The sequence below is a fragment of the Dendropsophus ebraccatus genome, chromosome 11 (genome assembly GCF_027789765.1).
Source record: "Dendropsophus ebraccatus isolate aDenEbr1 chromosome 11, aDenEbr1.pat, whole genome shotgun sequence".
Classification (NCBI taxonomy): Eukaryota; Metazoa; Chordata; class Amphibia; order Anura; family Hylidae; genus Dendropsophus; species Dendropsophus ebraccatus.
Window position 1 is genome coordinate 87,951,078 of NC_091464.1, and position 21,651 is coordinate 87,972,728.

Consider the following 21,651-nt stretch of genomic DNA (forward strand, 5'->3'; position numbering starts at 1 on the left):
GGGTTGCAGGCTCATAAATTAAGTAGTCTAAAAGCCCCCTAACACCCCTCCCCCCCTTAAGGTTGTCTGCTTTTGCCTTATCAATTAAGGAGCAGAGATGTCACACAGGTTGTAGATAATAAAAATAAAGTCATAAACATGAGTAGGTAGCAATAACTGCCTCCCTATGCAATATAACAATAAAAGCTGGCATTCTTACCTCCCCTATTATCCCATTATTGCCCCTGTCAAACTTTGATGGCCCTGCTGTGGTTCTAATCTTGCTATGTAAAGTGACAACCAATGTGATTCATATACTACAAGAAGAAGAAGGCACAGACAATGGATTTCCCTCATGTACAACCGGAGGTCCAACCGCTAGTGGGGGGGGGGGGGTGGTAGGAGAAAAACTCCGGTTCCCCTGAAACTTTATCTCAAGAAAGAAAATTAATTTGCCAGGTCAGATGGAACCGATAATATTACAGATACATAAGATTTTTCATCATAATCTTTGGAGGTGATGTAAGAGTATTATGAGGATGTTACATATGGTCAAATCCAAGTGGAGATTTAATTTTAAGTCATCTTGGAAGAGTAACAATGAAACAGAAAATGGGATTGTGAAGTGTAATCCAACACTGGAGATTACGCTGACGATCTTGCTTGACAGCACTTGAAAACCTTTAACTCCCTGACCCACACTCAACCCAATAAAATGTAAATTATGTTATAGAGCTGTCAAGGTAATCTCCCACATTGTGCTATCGTGTACTGCAACCTTAGTGGTTAGAAAAAGAGTTCAGATTCGAAACGGCTCCTATTATCTCCGCTCCGCATCTCTCTCGGACTGACTTCAACTTCTTCTTTCTGGAGAGAACGCAACTTACTTGCCAAAATGTACAAATTTCAGCAGATGTTTCTATGAGAGTTGTTGTCCACTTGCCAAGAACTGAACTGGCCCAAATATCTTTCCAATAAATCTGCCCTATGCTATAAAATTCCTGGACATGTTATTGGAAGTGCTCCTTCCAAGATATAATGGCTCTTTCTAGAAGACAAAGGCAGCATGCGGATTAGACGGGAGGGCCATTAAACAAAGTATGCAATCTTCGAGCAGGCTTGTATTGGTATGTCAGTGCGTATAAAGCAGACGCTGAGTGTAACTCCCATAGTCAGGTTTAACATTCAGCACAAACAGTGTCAGCTGTTCGGGGGTAAGAATAGGATGCATGCTTTGCATTAAAATTCAGAAATGTCTTAGGAGATTAAGGTCCTGACTATAAAACTGAGCACCGTTCACATCTGTTTGTGGTCTTGCACATTTGTGGTCAGCGGTCATCGTTTTTCAAGAGATAACCGGAAAACTGATAGTATCGATGTACAAGAACAACAGAAGATGTCAAAAAAAGCCGTACGCTGGAGTAATGTAAACATCGGGATGAGTCCAACATCCTCGCGTAATTTATTATTTATTTCTTTTACAACACTATTGTGATGTATGGCAGGAAGATATAAGACTTGACTTGGATGATGTATGAAGCTTTCTATGGATTCTGTTAACTCTCTCCTTCCAAATCGAAGGGGTTGTTTCTAGAGATAAGCAAACCTGGAGCATGCTCGAGTCGATCCGAACCCGAACGATCGGCATTTGATTAGCGGTGGCTGCTGAAGTTGGATAAAGCCCGAACCCGGTTCGCTCATCTTTAGTTGTTTCCTTAAAGCTTTACTGTTGTTTAACCAAACTTTTGACATACAGTAGTAACATAGTTAATTAGGTTGAAAAAAGACAAGAGTCCATAAAGTTCAACCTACAGAAACCAGACTGTGTTGATCAAGAGGAAGGGAAAAAAAACCTTATGAAGGAGATGCCAATTGCCCCATTACAGGGAGAAAAATCCCGACTCCAAAATGGCACAAATTTCTGGATCAACATATAACCAGAAATCTAAACTACCGTTCAAAAGTTTGGGGTCACATTGAAATGTCGTTATTTTTGAAGGAAAAGCGCTGTACTTTTCAATGAAAATAACTAGTCCTAACTTTAAAGAAATACACTCTATACATTGCTAATGTGGTAAATGACTATTCTAGCTGCAAATGTCTGGTTTTTGGTGCAATATCTACATAGGTGTATAGAGGCCCATTTCCAGCAACTATCACTCCAGTGTTCTAATGGTACAATGTGTTTGCTCATTGGCTCAGAAGGCTAATTGATGATTAGAAAACCCTTGTGCAATCATGTTCACACATCTGAAAACAGTCTAGCTCATTACAAAAGCTACAAAACTGACCTTTCTTTGAGCAGATTGAGTTTCTGGAGCATCACATTTGTGGGGTCAATTAAACGCTCAAAATGGCCAGAAAAAGAGAAATTTCATCTGAAACTCGACAGTCTATTCTTGTTCTTAGAAATGAAGGCTATTCCATGCGAGAAATTGCTAAGAAATTGAAGATTTCCTACAACGGTGTGTACTACTCCCTTCAGAGGACAGCACAAACAGGCTCTAACCGGAGTAGTAAAAGAAGTGGAAGGCCGCGTTGCACAACTAATGCCCCTATTCCACGAGTCGTTTGGAGGAGCAAACGAGCGATATTAGCGCTTGTTTGCTCCTCGTTCCCCGCTTGCTGCTGCCGCTATTCAACGCGGCTGCAGCGAGCGGGTGAGTGCGGGAGGGGCGGCGGGGAGGCTGCCCGGTGGATCACTGATCGTCCGGGCAGCCCATAGGATATAGCAGCGTCTGCTGCCGATGCTCCTATTCAACGGAGCGACGGCAGCAGATCGCTGCTATATCAGTCGCTTGTTTTTCAACATGTTGAAAAACAAGCGACTGCAACGATCAGCCGACATGAGCGATGTCGGCTGATCGTTGCACTCTATTCCACGGGACGAATATCGTTCGTAGCGGCCGATATCGGCCGAATACGAACGATATTGCTCCTTTAAACGACCCGTGGAATAGGGGCTTAAGCAAGAAGATAAGCACATTAGACGTCTCACAGGTCCCCAACTGGCATCTTCATTAAATAGTACCTGCAAAACACCAGTGTCAACATCTACAGTGAAGAGGCGGCTGCGGGATTTTGGGCTTCAGGGCAGCGTGGCAAAGAAAAAGCCATATCTGAGACTGGCCAATAAAAGAAAAGATTAAGATGGGCAAAAGAACACAGACATTGGACAGAGGAAGACTGGAAAAAGTGTTGTGGGCGGATGAATCCAAGTTTGAGGTGTTTGGATCACAAAGAAGAACATTTGTGAGACGCAGAAGAAATGAGAAGATGCTGGAAGAATGCCTGACGCCACCTGTTAAGCATGGTGGAGGTCATGTGATGTCTGGGGTTGGTGCTGGTAAGGTGGGAGATTTGTACAGGGTAAAAGGGATTCTGAATAAGGAAGGCTATCACTCTGCACCGCCATGCCATACCCAGTGGGCAGCACTTGGTTGGAGCCAATTTCATCCTACAACAGGACAATGACCCTAAACACCTCCAAATTGTGCAAGAACTATTTACAGCAGAAGCGGCAGCTGGTATTCTATCATAGGTAATGGAGTGGCCAGCGCAGTCACCAGATCACCACCCCATTGTGGGAGCAGCTGGACCGTATGGTACGCCAGAAGTGCCCATCCAACCAATCCAACTTGTGGGAGCTGCTTCTAGAAGCGTGGGGGGGCAATTTCTCCAGCTTACCCCAACAGATTAATAGCTAGAATGCCAGAGGTGTGCAATGCTGGAATTGCTGCAAAAGGAGGATTCTGGGACGGAAGCAAAGTGTGATGTAAGAACAATGTTATTTCACATACAAATCATTATTTCTAACCTTGTCAATGTCTTGACTCTATTTTCTATTCATTTCACAACGTATGGTGGTGAAGAAGTGGGACTTTTCATGGAAAACACAAAATTGTTTAGGTGACCCCAAACTTTTGAACGGTAGTGTATATGCCATTGTTATACAGATAAGTAACAAGTCTTGTTGTTTAGCATCCTGCCAACAACTAAAATGAGTTGGGAGAAGCACTCTGTTGATCGCTTCTCTCCTTTTACTACCTACAGGAAATAGCCTCCATAGACTTATTATAGGATCCATCCCCTGTAGAAAAACAGGGAGAGCAATGAGCTCGGAAGGGGAAGGATCAGTTCCTGTCCTGTTCTACTAATAATTTAGACCCAAGCAATCCATATTTTTGACTCTATGTGTTAAGTGACAGAGATGAGCGAACATCCAGCATGTTTGGGATTGTCTGAACAAGAATCTCTGAAAAAGTAGTACTATTGTCATGTTCACACAACAATGGCCGTGATTTTTGCAAAACATATGTTGCATTTGAATGAATGGAATCCCAGCCAGATGTGCATACACATAGTATATGCTCCGGCTGGGATTCCATCCAGTCGCACAAAAAACGGACATGTCAGTTTTCTGTGGCCGCTATTCATTGACCAGCGGCTGCAGAGAACATGTCAGTTAACACAATGGAGTCAGTTCCCCATTGTGTGCAGAGGTGAATTGGGATGCGGACACACATCCCAATTAATCAGAAATAAAGATCATCCGGCCGGTACTGCAGATGATCTTCTCTGAAACCGGCCGTTCTGTGACACAAATGTCACAAAACGGCCGGTGTCTTACCCCATGGGAACATGGCCTATAGCTGCCTCCATGTTTCCAGGCAGCCTTAGGGCTGCATCCAACTTCTCCAGCCACAATTAATGAAATGCAAAGAGTTTGGGTTTAGACAAACCCAATTGTGCTTGAAGTTCATTGACATTAACACCTGTCCATATACTCTATTCGGTTTTCTTTGAATTGACTTCTAAGAGAGGGTTCTCTGCTCTGAAAGTTCTGAAAGGGATTATATTTAATGAAAGTACCCTTACCACCCAGGACCTCATACTCTCAAAATATAAATGCATTACACTATCAATAGAAGCGAGCAAAATCCTTAACCACCAGATGGCCACATATAAAGACCCAGGCCACGTTTATATGGAGTATGAGACCAGAAGTTCCGTGACCTGGCCGCGCCACCCATTCCGCCTCCCCAACACTACCTCCCCGCCCCCCTGGCGTACCGGGCGGACCGGGCGGACAGTGGCCAGATGCAAATATTTTATTTGCAAAGCGGCAACTTGCGAATAAGTTTATTTGCATCTGGCCATTTTCAAATACAATTTTTTAACTTGATAAATGTCCCTTTATGTGTATACGCTCCGTCCGGGATCCCATAAAAGAACATGGGGGGTGTCTTGGCGTACAAGATACGGCCGTTGTTGCCAATTGCAACAACGGCAGTACTTTTACGCTGTGTGAACATAGCCCTATAGTGTAAACATCTCCTGCTAGAGTAATGCAAAATCATGCATATTGGGTGTTATCTGCATGGCGCTGTGCAAGAGGGATCCCACGCCACTGTATCCACTGTACAGACAACCATCAGCCATGTTCCTTTTGTTACTTTATCTTTGCTTTAGCTTGCTGGCTTTCTCCTCCACTACAGCTGGGCTCAGGCTATACTGATGTAGCAGCTTCCAACAATGATTGACAGCCCAATACTCTGTTTCCATTGCATCCTACCCTATTGGTGCAGTGACTCCCAGAATGTACATACAAGTGTAAGGACTCCTGTCTTTCCCTGGACTCTCTGCTCCTGTACAGTAGTAAGCAGCGATGCATACACGGTATGCATCACCTATCACTTTACAAACACAGAACCGAATGCAATAGCTCTGTGTATACAGAACAGGAGGGGGCTAACTTTTATCAGTCTGGACTAAAATTGTGCAGCATTTTCTAGATTTAAGAGGCATGTGTAGCGTTATGGTCATTTCTCTCCGTTCTGGTCCAGGTACAGCCTAAATTTTTCACCACCCTTCTGGCCCCCTAGAAGATAAAGGCCCTAATATACAGTAGTTTGGTATTCAGGTCTTGGAACTTTACCTACTATCTGTTTTATGGCTAAAAGTTCCATTCATACATAACTTATAGAGAATATAGCTTCCAAGTCTGAAAATTGACAATGCTGATTCATTCTCATAAGTTACTTAAGGAACAGTAGTCAACGGATAGGAAGTAATTGTAAATCTCAGCGCAATGGTCTAGAGGCACGGGTAGGTAGGGTCGTATGTCTCTTTAAAATCTACACAGATGACAAAGAAATGTATTTATGGGGTAATTTTACCGATTTAAGTAATGGAGAATACACCTTTCAGATTGTCTTTCCATAACCATATCTGATATATTGATTCTGTAGGCGGAAAAAGAAGAAGCTTTTCTTTTATAATACACTCTACTGGGAATAGAACTTGAGAATTCTTGAGACATGTTTGAAAAACAGCTCCCCAGAATAATTGCTAGTACCTGTCATCTCATTATTAGGATCAGATTACAACTAAATCTCCAACTGTTGGGTTTTATTTCCTGGCAAAACTTCAGAGAATTCGAGATATTTCAGAAACTGAAAAATACAATGAAGAAGGAATAGATACCCCTGTCTAATTGTACCCTCCTGACATCATGTTCCCAAATACTGCCCAGTAATACTTATTACAGACCCATGCCTATGTGAGCTGTGAAGTGCTGTAGGGTTGATTGGGATTTACCCATCGTCATTTCTAAATAAAATTTTGGACATTGTGATTTTCTAGGATACTAATGGGCAGGTGTAACCGCAGGATTTCAGACTATAAATTCTATAACAGGTCATAATTTACAGCACCTCCTGTCAGGTCTACTGTGTCACTTTCACATTAGGTTTTGCCTTTTGTCAGAGTTATTTATTTATTTATTTATTTATTTTTTGGGGGGAGAGATTTACCTATGATGGAGAGATGCCATGTAGTCCATTGTAAAGAGCATGTGTTTGGTATATGACCATATATAAACAGTTTATGAATGGTATGTGCCCATATATGGACAGTCTATGTATACTATATGTCCATATATGGACAGTCTATGTATATTATATGCCCATATATGGATAGTCTATTTATGGTACTGTATGTTCCCATATATAGACAGTCCATGTTTATTATATGCCCATATATAGACAGTCCATGTTTATTATATGCCCATATATTGACAGTCTATGTACGGTATATGGCCATATATGGACAGTTTATGTATGGCATGTGCACATATATGGACAGTCTATCTATGGTATTTGCTCATATATGGAAGTTAAAGGGGTTGGCCACTTTATAATAAAATAGTTCAGTGTACAGTATTAGTAAGTGTACTCACTGTATATACTGACAGCAGCTCCCTGTGTACCTCATAGAGCTAATATCAGACTCCCCTCCTCCAGGCTGTGCTGTCCTGCTCTGCGGTGTTTTGGTCCATAAGATTGCTTATATGGAGGAGCATGTGACCATGCCCCGCCCCCCAGTGTCCACCACTGAGCCTGTATATGCCTATGGAGGACACAGTGGACAGGGCCTGGTCACATGCTCCTCCATGTCAGCCATTTTGTGGACTGAAACTAAACAGAGCAGGGCAGCCCAGCCTGGTGAAGGGGAGTCTGGTATTATCTCTATGAGGTATACAGGGAGCTGCTGTCAGTATATACAGTGAGTAAACTTACTAATACTTTGTACTGACCTATTTTACTATAAAGTGGCCAACCCCTTTAACTGATCATAACTTCCTGCTTCCCCAACACAGATACAAAGACTGATGGCTTTATTGATGTGACTTTGTAAACAGGGTGAGCTGTAAAGATGGGGATACAGGGCTCACAGGCTGTAGCTTAAACAAAGTTAGGCATCTCCTTCATTGCATATACTCGTAGGAGACCTAAAAGTTATAATTTATAGAATATTAGTTCTAAAATATCTACACAGTATGCAATAAATTGTCGATGTGCAAAATTGTTTTAGAATGAGTGACATTTGTTCCCACACCCCCACCCCCCCCCCACCCCCCCCCAAAAAAAAAAAAAAATCATCCTGTTCCTCTTTAGTTTTACTAATTGGTCAAAACAGGAGTCCCTGTATGTGGTGAGAAGAAAAGCATCTGCGGTATATCTCACCCATTAGTTCATAGCTGTTATTTTGTGTGTATATACTGACTATCTCTTGCTCTTATCTATCAGATGTGTTGGACCAATGATCACCTCAGCAGCGATCCTGTGATCACATTGTCTATGAATGTGCCAGCGTAAGCACGAGATGCTAAAGATTGCCAGGGATCCTGGTGCTCAATGTGACATACGGTAGGATCTTTAAAAACCTCAAATGTATATAACTTCGGGAGATGAGAATGCACTCTCTGATCAAGATGTTTCTTTGTCACTCACTATTTTAGCGCTTCATAGACTTGTCGGAGGATTTCACAGCAACTTGATACATGCAGGAAAGTTCTACTTATAACTTGTTTACCTTCTAAATCCAGAACGTGATAATTTATGTTCTAATTCCAAATTATTTTAGCTCCATTCCACCTCCACTCTTCACATTACTTTTACTTCTATTGGGGTAGATGATGTTATATCCAACCGGATATTGTAAACCTTGTAGATTATAAATGTGTTGGGCGATTCCTCCAGTAATAGTTTCATTTCTCCTCTTCTTCGACTCAGTTCAGTCCCAGATTTTCTACACTTCTCTTAAGGACATAACACGGTACTCAGAATTACACCTGCATATTCCACAGCTGGGAGACGTGAATGTTCCCCAGTATGATGCAGCCAACAGCCTGGTTGTGCCATTCCAGCCCATTATATCATGAAAATTCCTTCTACGTGTGTCATGTAAGTGGAATTTCAGCTAATGCCCATACATTCATCAAAATACCTGTCCAAACAAAGAACAGGTCTCATAAAATGTTATCACTCAGCAGACAGGCATGGACATAAAATTCTGGTAATTACCATCAACAAGTGTGCTTCATTATGTAAGAAATCCCCTGACGGGAATGATCAAAACCAAAGGTTAACTCAATTATTTTGAGGGGTTTCCAGGTTATGACTGCTTTCTTCCAGAAACTGCACCACTCTTGTCTCCAAGTTGTGTGTGGGTTTGCAAATAAGCTCAATTCACTTCAATAGAACTGAACAGGAGAATCTGCACCCAAATTGGAGACAAGAGTGGTGCTGTTTCGGGAAGAAAGTGTCCATGTTTGTCCAGGCCTGGATAACCCCTTTCGTATCTGGCTGGCTGGGAATACATGTGCAGTTTTTGGGGGGGAAAAATTGATGAACCTGATGAATGTACCCTACAACATAGCCACACAGGCACCGGACAAATTCACCGGAACAGCTGAGAGAGTGCCTAGCCCAATTAATGTAGTAAGTGACAATGTATCCAGAACAGTATATGCATGTATGGCTTTTGCTCAAAAAACTAAATAAAAAAGAAACGCCATTGAGAATAATGTAATGTTAGGCTATTTGATATTATTGTTTGCACAGTCATGCTACCATAATGTATTTTAGCTCCCACTTCCCAGATATAACACCCACCCCCTCTCTACATCATATGATTGAACTTGGATCATCTTAGAATAACCTAAATTTGGGGTTCTCTGAACACCTGGGACAAGGGGGCTTTTGGGACTTCTATTTTATGACCATTTAAAGTGAATGTACCACTTTTTGTTTTTTACATAAATAAACCGACAATGGAGAAGGAAAGCCGGTGCCGCAGTTTTTTTTTTTTTTTTTTTTTTTAACCACGGCCCGAAAGTACTGGAGCGGGCCCGCTGGGTCCCAGTGTGACCATCTGCCCTCCCCTCTGTGACTCCATTATTTCTTTTAAACCGATTTTAGGGAGGGAGATGACACAACTTTTTTTCAAATAGATTTTTTTTTTAAGTATTATTTTTATACCAGATTTATTAACACTTAAATATGTTTTTTATTATAATAATAATAATAATAATAATAATAATAATAATAATAATAATAATTATTATAGATTAGGGATGGTACGAACCCGAACCCTCGGTAATGATTCCCGCTGTCTGCCCGCTCCGTGGAGCGGGCAGATCCAGTGGGAGGACCGCCTGGAAAACTGGGATACAGCCATAGCCATAGGCTGTATCCCAGTTTTCAGGGCGTTACTCCCGCTGTAGCCGCCTGCTCCACGGAGCGGGCAGACAGCGGGAATCTGCTGCCGAGCGTTCGGGTTCATACGAACCCGAACCTCGGCAGGTTCGGACCATCCCTATTATAGATTAATTGGATCTCTATTAGAACTGCTAATGTGCCATAATAATAATAATAATAATATAAAAAAATAAAGATTTTTGGGCACACTCCAACCCCAACCATATAATAATGACACACCATTTGAAATATTTATTTATAATGTCAGTGCTATTAAATGAGCTTGTTTTTTTTTTTTTTTTTTTTTTTAATTATCTGAATTTAACATCAACAATTTTTAAAAAAGTTATTTGTTCCATTATCTCTACCTTGTGAATATTTTCTTATTTGTCCCTGTAACTTGTTCTGAACGTGTTCATGACGGTCATAAATTATATTCTAGATTTTATTTTATCCTGTTTTAAGTGATAAAGCAGAGCCCATCAAGAATGCCCCCATCCCGAAATCTTCCATGTGATAAATTGTACTAGATGCAAAAAATATATAGATAGGAGAAGGAGCAGAGAAAGAAGAGCCCGGGAAGATTGATTACCGAGCCGCAATGTAAAACGAGAGGTAAAGTTCCAGCAAACTCGTTGTCGCTCAATACACTTGATATCTATTTCCTAATTATTTAGCTGTCTGCCATCATCTTGTTTTGATAACATCCTTCAGGACAAGAAATAGGAGCACATATGTGAATTGTTTGTACTCAAACCATCTTTCAAGATGGCTCTTGATTTGAGAGTATTTTTCTCAAATGTTATCAAAACTTACACTTCCCTCTACAATCGCTCCCCATGAAAGTCTCGTACCAGCTGTCACCATTGAAATACAAGCCCTTATTAGCCTGAAAAACTTTGCCAGCGAAACTAACTAGAGACTTTCCAATAACTATAAACACTCAGGCGAGTGTAAAGGAGAAGGGCAAAAATGACAGAACTGTACGTCGAACAGAAAACCACTGTTAACAATACCATTGCTGTGTCGAAACGAGAAGCGCTTTTACTAAGTAGAAGCCCTATGGGGGGGGGGGGAGGGCTTGGAAAGATGTAAAAACATTAAAATGTAAGAGGTTATGGAAATGTCAGCGGGATCCCTCCAGAGTTTTTAATATGCATACCATTAGATATTTGTATAGGACACTTACCAATGGACGTGTCTGAAATTAATGTCACGGTGCCGATGTTTATTTTGTTAATTTGAGGCGGCCATTTGGGAATAGGGTTATATTTATATTCATTTATCATATCACCCAGAGGTGTAGGATTATACTCCTAGGGTGTTATGACAAATTTGAATTTGCCCCCCAGCTAGTTCATACAAAAACATATCTATATAAGTCTCCCTCTAACCTAAAGGGATATTTTTTTCACACAATGTTAAATTGTCCTCATATTAGTGAATCGGATGATAGAACAGTAGCCAGAGTTTATGTTTTTTTTCTCTTTACTTACAGAAATATACATAAATATAAAAAAAAAGTTTTTTGTTGTACAAGCCGTTTTTGCTACAGGAAGTGCAGCCATATTGTTTTTTACGTTAATTAGCCAGATTGTAAATTTATCATATTTTGTAAATAACAATGTGATGATTTATCAAGAAGAGGCTACAAAATAAAATGTCTTCAGATTCATAGAGCTATATTGTGGTGGTATAGATGTATAAAAGCCACAAAGGGTATATCTTTACTACATAGGACAGGATCTTATCCTTTCATATGGATCAGAGTTCCTAAGATTACTTCCAGTTTTATTCTAGAAAAGAAACATATAACTTCTGTATAAAGCCTAATTGTGCCTGTAAAACAGACCTTAAAGTGGACACGTGGCTACTTCTGACCTGTCTGTTTTAGTAGATACTTGTATTCCCCAAGACATAACAATTGTGTAACATCTTTTCTTTTTGCGTTGTGATGTGCCATTCATCTATTATTCTTTCTGCATATGTATGTAAGAGTAAATGGACAAATGGATGTAACCAGTTGGGTGTGTCTTACACTGTCTGAGACTATCCAATCAAAGTTAACAACACCAGAAAAATACGTCCACACCCCCAACTGGTAACACCCAGTTGGCTATTTACATTTGCAGTAAGGATAATACACGAATGGCACATCACAGAGCTATAAGAAAAGAAAAATTGTTATTTCATGGGGGGACACATTTACCAGCAGATGTAGAGACTCCACAGTTCTTTAACCCTTAACGACACAGGGCGTATATTTACGCCCTGTGGTCACCTCGGGGACTTCAGAGGGGGGCCGCGCTGCGACCCCACTCTGAACCGCTGCGGTCCCGGGTGTGGCATGTAGCCCGACCACGGCTATTAGCAGGCACTGTCCGATCGCCGTGCCTGCTAATCAAGCAATCAAATGCAGCTGTCCCTCATACCTGGTGATCTAGTGGGGTGGATCCCCTCCCCCCGGGACATTGTCCAAAAGGAGCGATCCACACATCCTTTGCCGGCCGGGGTCAGCGCCGTAATGGCGTTGATCCCGGCTCGGCACTCGGTTGTTTTTGGCTGCAGCAGCCGAAAGCAATCAAGTGCCGATCTCATTGATCTATGCTGTATAACTATATGTGCATATACTAGAAGTCCCCCAGGGGGGCTTCTAGTATATGAAATAAATAAATAAATAGTTATTATTGATAAAAAAAAACCTCCCCTAATAAAATTTTGAATCACCCCCCTTTTCCCATGTTATAAATAAAAATAAATAAATAAACAAACATGTTTGGTATCGCCACATGCGTAATCACCCAATTTATTAATTTATTTCATTCCTGATCTCGCACCGTAAATGGCGTAATTGCAAAAATATCCCAAAGTGGAAAATTGCGCATTGAAAGAACACATCATGGCGCAAAAAGTAACACCTCACACAGCCCCATAGACCAAAGGATAAAAGCGTTATAAGCCTGGGAATGGAGCGATTTTAAGAAACATATTTATGTTAACAATGGTTTGAATTTTTTTACAAGCCATAAGATAAAAGAAAAGTTATACATATTACATATCTTTGTAATCGTAACGACTTGAGGAACATATATATCAAGTCAGTTTTACACCAGGGCGCACAGCGTAAAAACAAATACCCCCCAAATAAACAATATGCGTTGTTTTTTGTTTTTTTTCAATTTCACCACACATTTTTTTTTCTGGTTTTGCAGTGTTTTTTATGAAAAAAAATCAGCCTTTTTCCTTTTTATAAGTGAAAAAATGCAAGTGATATGGCCTTTTAAGCACCAGGAGGAAAAAACGGAAGTGCAAAAATCGAAATTGGCTCTGTCTTTAAGGGGTTAAGCAAATTAAAATGGAACAATCGAATCTCTTTGTCAAATTTTATGTGCACTTATACTTGACAGATGGACATGTAACTATTTGGACTTTTGTCATTATTGAATATATGTATAAATTATAATTCTTGTAATCCAACATCAATAAGTACTGAATGATAAAATATTATTGCTTATTGACTAATTGTAAATAATAATAATAATAATAATAATAATAATAAGGCCAAAAACAATAACAACAATAAGGCCAGGTTCCCACACTGTTAAATAAAAACAAAAACAGCCAAAATAGGCAGCAAAAACATTTTATTTAACAATGTGTAAACCCATAAAAATAATAATAATAATAATAATAATATATTCCTTTTTTTCTATTTACACATTTTCTTTTTGAAGCCCACAATCTATTCAGAAGGGCAATTAAATCGACCTTTATTAACAAAGTTCAACATTTTTTTTCTTACAAACAAGTCCAGGCAATGAAAAAGCTGCTAAGTATGGTGACCACTATCAATTCTACAAATGTAAAAAAAAAAAAAAAAGGAATGCAATCAAATCAACTGATTTGTTTCCGTGCAATGTGCCAACCAAATGGCATGGAGAGAAAATTCAGAGGCACCTTAAATTAAATGCAAGACAAGTTCCAGCATGCATTAAACCCCAATGTTTTTCTATGCGTAAGCAGACGTGCAATGTCAACTCAGCTTCCTTGATCAGACATAATATCCTGCTGAGCTCTTGTAGCGGACCAGATGAATGCAAAACAAGCAACTATATTGTTATTTTTTACACGGTGCCTTAACATCACTGGAATGAGCAAATATACTGAGAATAATGAGCACAATTGTTCCTGAGCAATGAAGTCATTTTATGTATAGTTCAATGTTACAAGTAACTGAGGACTGGCTACATTTCTTGTGAATCATCCCATAAAGTGATAACAGAACAAAGCCTGGATGAAAGATGTCGTTCTTTAACCCCCTTTCACAGGGGAAGGAGGGGAATAGTGTATTTGTTAGGACCACATATCACAGTCTTGCTATTAGTCAATCGGGACAATTCAACAACTTTACCCAGGTGAAATCCAATGCGTGTTCATGTATAGATTTTCCTGGTATATCTCAATAAATTGTAGTAAAGAAGCCATGCCAGTGCTAAGGGGTAGTGGGTTGGACGGTGAAAATATTTTGCACCCAGTTGTGGCGGTGTGGGAAAGAAAAACTAATATGATGGCAATCCTACCCTACAACCTTTATTCAGGGCAAGTAAGGCAAATGCCTGGGGTGTTAACCCTGGAAAATCTGACTTGACCTACGCTATCCATAATAAAGAAATATGAAATACTAAAATACTGTATTAAAAACACTCAGTATACAACTCCAAGAACCGATCTTACCATGGTATATATTTTATCTGGTATCCAACTGAAAAAGATATTTGGCAGAAGCATTGAATAAACATATGCTTGTCATGTACTGCCAGCCAATTGGCTTTGCCAAAAACAATCCTGGTGATGCTGGTTGGCTAAGAGCTATTGAGTGACAACAGTCCTCGATGCTATTTCCAAATGTCCCTATCAGCCAAATGCCAGAGAGAATATACAGCTCTTTAAAGGGAGTCATTCAGTTGTTCTCCTAATATGCAGGAGAATTGGATTCTTGCCACATCCCCCCCCCCCCTGCCCGGATTCTCTTTAAGGCTGGGTTCACACTATGTATATTTGAGGCTGTATTTGGTCCTCATGTCAGGTCCTCATAGCAACCAAAACCAGGAGTGGATTGAAAACACAGAAAGGATCTGTTCACATAATGTTGAAATTGAGTGGATGGCCGTCATATAACGGTAAATAACTTCCATTATTTCAATATAACAGCCGTTGTTTTAAAATAACAGCAAATATTTGCCATTAAATGACGGCCATCCACTCAATTACAACATTATGTGAACAGAGCCTTTCTGTGTTTTCAATCCACTCCTTGTTTTGGTTGCTATACAGCCTCAAATATACAGCCGCAAATATACGTAGTGTGAACTTAGCCTAAAGAGGTATTCTGGGGACTATTTTTCATATGTCAATTGTAAAATTATACTCACCTTCTCTGAATGCCACTGCTTATGGTCTTTGCTGTCAGTGCTTCCTTGTGACGCTGTAGGCGGGACATACACTGCAGCCACTGATTGAATGAGCGTTCTTAATTGACACAACTGACAACTGAGACTGGAACTGTCAGAAATGCAAGGGAATCAGAGCAGGAGAGTATTGTTTTTTTGTTGTTGTTTTCTTTGTTTTGTTTTTTTATCCCAGCTCGAGCACAATTGTCCCTGTATAACCCTTTAATACTCTAAGAATCCACTGATTTAACCTCTTTGGGATGAACAAGCCCTTAAATTGCCTTTTGTTTTTTTTTTTATCACATGTGGCTTCATCCGGATATGCCGGATAAATAATGATATATAAATCCCTATATATATGAGTTAACCATAGTTTCCTTCAATGAAATTTCATTTTAGTAGGAGTGTATGTCTGGGATGGAGGTCATCATCATTTGCAGCTTTAAATAAAATATATTTCACATCTGTGATGGGGATCTTGACTGGAAACAAATTCCTATCTAATTTCTACAAAAACATGAACTAAAAACCTAAGGTAGATTCAGGTTGCTGAACTGGCTGACCTTACCATTGACAGGAAGCTGCATCTGGACTCATTGAATCCTTCCAGTTGATGAGGTAACCTAGACTGTTTCCACTGTCAGTAAAGCATGACTATTATTAATGCCTTCCTATTTACTCAACAAAAGTTATTGTAATGACATCACGACCATCTAAATACACAATCGAATGAAGAACTGGAAAGCCTCCAAAAATTCAGGGGTTGAGTATATGAGAATGCATAGAGCTAGGAGAATAAAGAACATAAAGATAATAGTTATATATTAGACAGTTATTGACCTTCACACAGTCTTTCCGTAACCTTTGTCTTAGCTTTAAGACAATGATCAATTTTACTCTGCTGGGAGAAGTTTATACTTTATGTGACTATATACTTTATGTGACTACCCAGTGGTTGTAATGTGAACTGCAGCCTGTTAAGGGGTTATGATGATTATGTGTTGAATTTATTGTGGAGTCCTTAACTAAATTCCGGAAAGGTAAGGGTGGACACATTTAAAACTTAGTCCACTTAAAACATTATGGGATGGCCAAAAACTAATGGATTAAGGAAAATAAATAAATAAATATTATATATATATATATATATATATATATATATATATATATATATATATATTTATTTATTTGATGCCTGAGCATACTGTATGTCTAGACTGGGCAACGTGCATAAAACTGTCCCATGTTGTAGTCATAACACGTGTCACTTTTTTTTTTGTCCGTTGTATATGTTGGACAGTTTTGTGCAATGTAAATGTAGCAAAATTTGACAAGCAAAATTCTTTAAAGTTTTTACTGGTGGTAAAAGACACTTTAAATTGCCTTAAATACATATAATGTGGAAATATGGCCCATTTCAAACAAATGTTTTATACATTGCAAAGACGTGTCGTATCTTTTTTATGCTATTTAGCCTGGCTGATCTCACTCTAACTAGGAAACTATGAAGTGGAATGCTTTTAACCTCTTAAGGACATATGACGTACCGGTACGTCATATGTCCTCACTTGCACTTCAAAGCGGGGCCGCGCGGCGGCCCCGCTTTGAAGTGCCGCGATCCCGGGTGCCGCGAGTAGCCCGGGACCGCTGCTATTAGCGGGCACGGTCGGATCGCCGTGCCCGCTAATTACCTAATCGGAGGCAGCTGTCAAAGTTGACAGCTGCCTCCGATTACCGGAGGCAACGTTTCCCTGGTGTCTAGTGGGGGAGATCGCTCCTCCGGGACCTTGTCCCGGAGGAGCGATCTCCGTTACTGATGCCGGCCGGGGACGCGTCCAAGATGGCGCCGTCCTCGGCTCGGCACTCGTTCGTTTTCGGCTGCAGCAGCCGAAAGCAAACGAGTGCCGATCTCATGGATCTCTGCAGCATATCTATGCTGCAGAGATCTCAATGAGAGATCCAAGTGTATATACTAGAAGTCCCCCAGGGGGGCTTCTAGTATATGTGTAAAAAAAAAAAAATAAAGTGTTGTTTATAGTAATAAGCCCCCTCCCCTAATAAAAGTCTGAATCACCCACCTTTTCCCAGGTTTTAAATAAAAGTAAACAAATAAATAAATAAATAAACATGTTTGGTATCGCCGCGTGCGTAATCGCCCGAACTATTAATTAATCACATTCCTGATCTCGTACGGTAAACGGCATCAGCGCAAAAAAATCCCAAAGTGCAAAATTGCGCATTTTTGGTTGCATCAAATCCAGAAAAAATGTAATAAAAAGCGATCAAAAAGACGTATATGGGCAATCAAGGTACCGATAGAAAGATCACATCATGGCGCAAAAAATGACACCTCGCACAGCCCCATAGACCAAAGGATAAAAGCGCTATAAGCCTGGGAATGGAGCGATTTTAAGGAACGTATATTGGTTAACAACGGTTTGAATTTTTTACAGGCCATCAGATACAATATAAGTTATACATGTTATATATCGTTTTAATCGTAACAACTTGAGGAACATGCATAACAAGTCAGTTTTACCCCAGGGCGAATGGCGTAAAAACACATTTCCCCCAAATAAAAGAAATGCGTTTTTTTTTTCAATTTCACCACACTTTGAATTTTTTTCTGGTTTCGCAGTGTACTTTATGCAAAAATTCAGTCTGTAATTGCAAAGTACAATTAGTGACGCAAAAAATAAGGGCTCAGGTGGGTTTCTAGGTGGAAAAATGCAAGTGCTATGACCTTTTATGCACAAGGAGGAAAAACCGAAAACGTAAAAACGAAAATGGGCCATGTCCTTAAAGGGTTAAACTGCCCAAAATATTTTAATTTTTAGTTAAGTAGAAATCTATCCTGATTTTATCTTTATAAAAAAAAATACTATTTTTTATTATCCACTATTTTTAGTAGTATTGTAATTACGGTTTTAGATCTATCTATTGGAGGCTGTGCAAAATTTGTCTGTACCTAGAAACCTACCTACTTCTTTTCTTCTTCCTGTCCATCCTCCCTTTTCCCCTTCCTTCCTTCCTTCTTAAAGGTTCTCCCCCACTAGTTAATAGGATGGCAGTTGGGCATACGCACTGCCACTTCGTTCTACTCAATGGGCCCAGATGAAAATAGCCAAAAGCAACACTTGGCCATTTTTGTCTTTAACACAGATAACTACAGTTATTTTTAATTTTATTTAGACTTTTGTATAAAAACCCACCACACCTCACACCACTCAAACTATCACTATTAGAGATGAGCAAATTTACATTACAAACAAAGTGAAGCACTTCGTTTTCTCGGCACTTGGCCTCTACGCTGGCTGCTCTTGACCTCCATGCCGCTCCTTGACGCTCCACCCTGTGTGCCTGAAAAAACTGGGAGAAGTTTCTCAGGATGTGAATCAGCAAACGAAGTGCTTCGCTTAGTTGGTAATGTAAATTCACTCATCTTTAGTCCTTATGCCTGTGAATTAATGAAACATTTTTGAAAACTCTTGAAAATATTTGCTTCCACTGTGTTTGAAAAGATGCAAAAATATTATAAAAATAGACAAAAAACAAACAAAGACACACATAAAGAATGCAGAAGACAGAACATTCATGCAAGAATTCCTCAACATTCACACCGGCCTGCTCCACCGGGGAACATCTCTAATATAACTTGGAAACAACTCTTTGTATAGAAATGTACATGCTACTGACAAAGACATGTCTAGCTAATCAATAAAGACTGTACTGAAAAATGATAAGAAAGATCCGATAGATTAAACATTAGTGTTAACAATATCACTGTCATTTTGATCTTGGGTGGTCACACGGCATGTTAAAAGCTCTAAGGAGAGGTCAGGTGTAAACTGTTAATCTATGATGCTGCCAGGGACCTTATGGAGCGATATGCTTACCCATCCCCTTCTGATTCCCATACTGCCCGATGTCCGCTGCTGTCAGCACTGTACTGTCTTTGCTGAGTGGTCATTTCCTGTGGAAATGCCATTCCAGCAGAAGTTGTGAAAAAGTGGACATTGGTGGAAAGCAGATGGCCTGGGAAGTGGAAGCAGTGGCAGAGTAGGACGGGTAAATATGTTATGTCCCCCACAGTCTCTGTAGCATCAAATATTGTCGGTTTATAACGGACAACCTCTTTAAACCAAATTTAAGACCCTACTTTTCTATGTAATTCTCTGCTGTGTTTCACAATGGCGGTTTTACAGTACTAAGTAATTTAGTGGTTGGTACATGATAATAGAAAATATCCACGTAGCACTTTGATTAATGTCGAAATTTCACCTGTAAAATGTTATTGCTGATCTAAAATCAACAGGCTCAATGCTGAACTAAAAAATAAATTAAGCCCCAATGTAAAAAGCACATTAATGCAATCTGAAGCTGAATGTTGGTACCACTCCCAAGTGCCATGGCGGAGCAATATGCGGCACCGGCTGTTTTAGACAATTTGATTTAGAGCGTTGCAAGAAAGGTGGAAGATGATAAGAAATGTTATAAGACAAGACTAGCCCTGGGCACACAACATCAATCACTAACACAATGAACTGCCAGCCAGGCTTGACTAGCCCATCATTCTACAAAATGTTAAAAAACATTGTTAACAAAAAGCATTCTGTCTCCAGTCAATGGATGTAGAACATCTTACAAAGTGTATAACATGACTTATTATTACCTTGACAAGTGAAACCTCTTTCTTCATAGCCGGGGTTACAAAGACACTTCCCGATGGGTACCAGCCATTCTCCTTCAGTGCTGCAGTACATTTTGGGTGGATCTTCTTCTTTGGAATGGTTGACACAAGAACCTCTCACCTCCACCAGAGAATGGGAGTCCATAGGTACAGTGTCGGGAAACATGGCTAAATTCTTCACAGTGAAAGGACACTTTTTGAAATATACCCGCACGGATACTAAGGCAACGCAGGCACCAACATCCTGAAATGCCAGATAAAGTCCTTTCTTACTGATGGGCCCCACTTCCCGAACCTCAGTGTTCAGTTTTAGAATTCGATCTCCGAGGTCCATCTGGGTGAAGCTTTCGTCAGCTGCAATTGTGTCAATCTTTGAAAACTGATGCTCCCTAAACTTGACCCCATGATCCTCATCTGACTCCAGGTAATAAAGGTTAAATGTTTCTTTACATGTTCCCAGTACAAGTGGGATGCTGTTGCAGTCTCGTAACGTGAACTTTAGCTCAACGTAAATCTTTTGAGCTGCGCTGCGGGGAATCCAGTTTGTTCTTAGCCAGTTGTTTTGATTGTGGTCCATAACATTGCAGACCTGATAGGTTCTTATGGGAGTGTAGTGTTCATCCACTCCACTGATTTCTTCCCACTGAAAAGTAAAAAAAAGGAGTGTCAAAAAACAGCAATGCTTCAGGATATGTAGGTGCTTTATAAATAAAGGTTGCCGACACGCAGGATGGGTGCCAGGAGCAGAAGGTGTTGTTGGACAGGACTTAGTTTTGATGATTTTATGCATACAGAAAGGGTGAGTACACCTAAAAACTAGCAAAAATGTGCAGAGTCCATAATAAGTTTATATTATAAATAGAGATGAGCGAACCTGGAGCATGCTCGAGTCGATCCGAACCCGAACTTTCGGCATTTGATTAGCGGTGGCTGCTGAAGTTGGATAAGGCCCTAAGGCTATGTGAAAAACATGGATATAGTCATTGTCTGTATCCATGTTTTCCAGACAACCTTAGAGCTTTATCCAAGTTCAGCAGCCCCCGCTAATCAAATGCCGAACGTTCAGGTTCGGATGGACTCGAACCCGAACCCGGTTCACTCATCTCTAGTTATAAAGATAGAAAGCTATGGGCGGGCTATTTATTAGTGCAACAATGATTTTGGAGGAAATACCCTTTTAAAGCACATCAATGTTATTCATTTCACATGTATATTTTCAATAGTCTTATCAATACCCAGATTAAAAAAGGTGGGACACAGCCTTCCATATAGCCAATAGGAGAATGCAATATATGCAAACCAAAATATCCAGAACATTCATCAATGTAAATGTATATGCAATTAAAATAAATTCTTGGGATATTAAACAGTCTTAAAAACGTGAAAAGCTGCTCCAAAAGGGAGGACTTTCTCAGCGGTAACTTCCTGTGTAGGAATGCCTTCTCTGTTACATTAGGATACAAAGTCCCATTGAGACGAACCATTCTTT

General features: G+C 40.0%; 1 protein-coding gene across 3 annotated transcripts in view; it reads right to left on the reverse strand.

The window, feature by feature from the left end:
* Positions 1-21,651, reverse strand: part of EPHA3 (EPH receptor A3) — a 316,733-nt gene that overhangs the window by 183,728 nt on the left and 111,354 nt on the right. For all 3 annotated transcript variants that reach the window (XM_069945772.1, XM_069945771.1, XM_069945773.1), the window contains exon 3: positions 20,145-20,805. In XM_069945772.1, the coding sequence (XP_069801873.1) occupies positions 20,145-20,805 (661 nt within the window). The remainder of the gene's footprint in view (positions 1-20,144; positions 20,806-21,651) is intronic.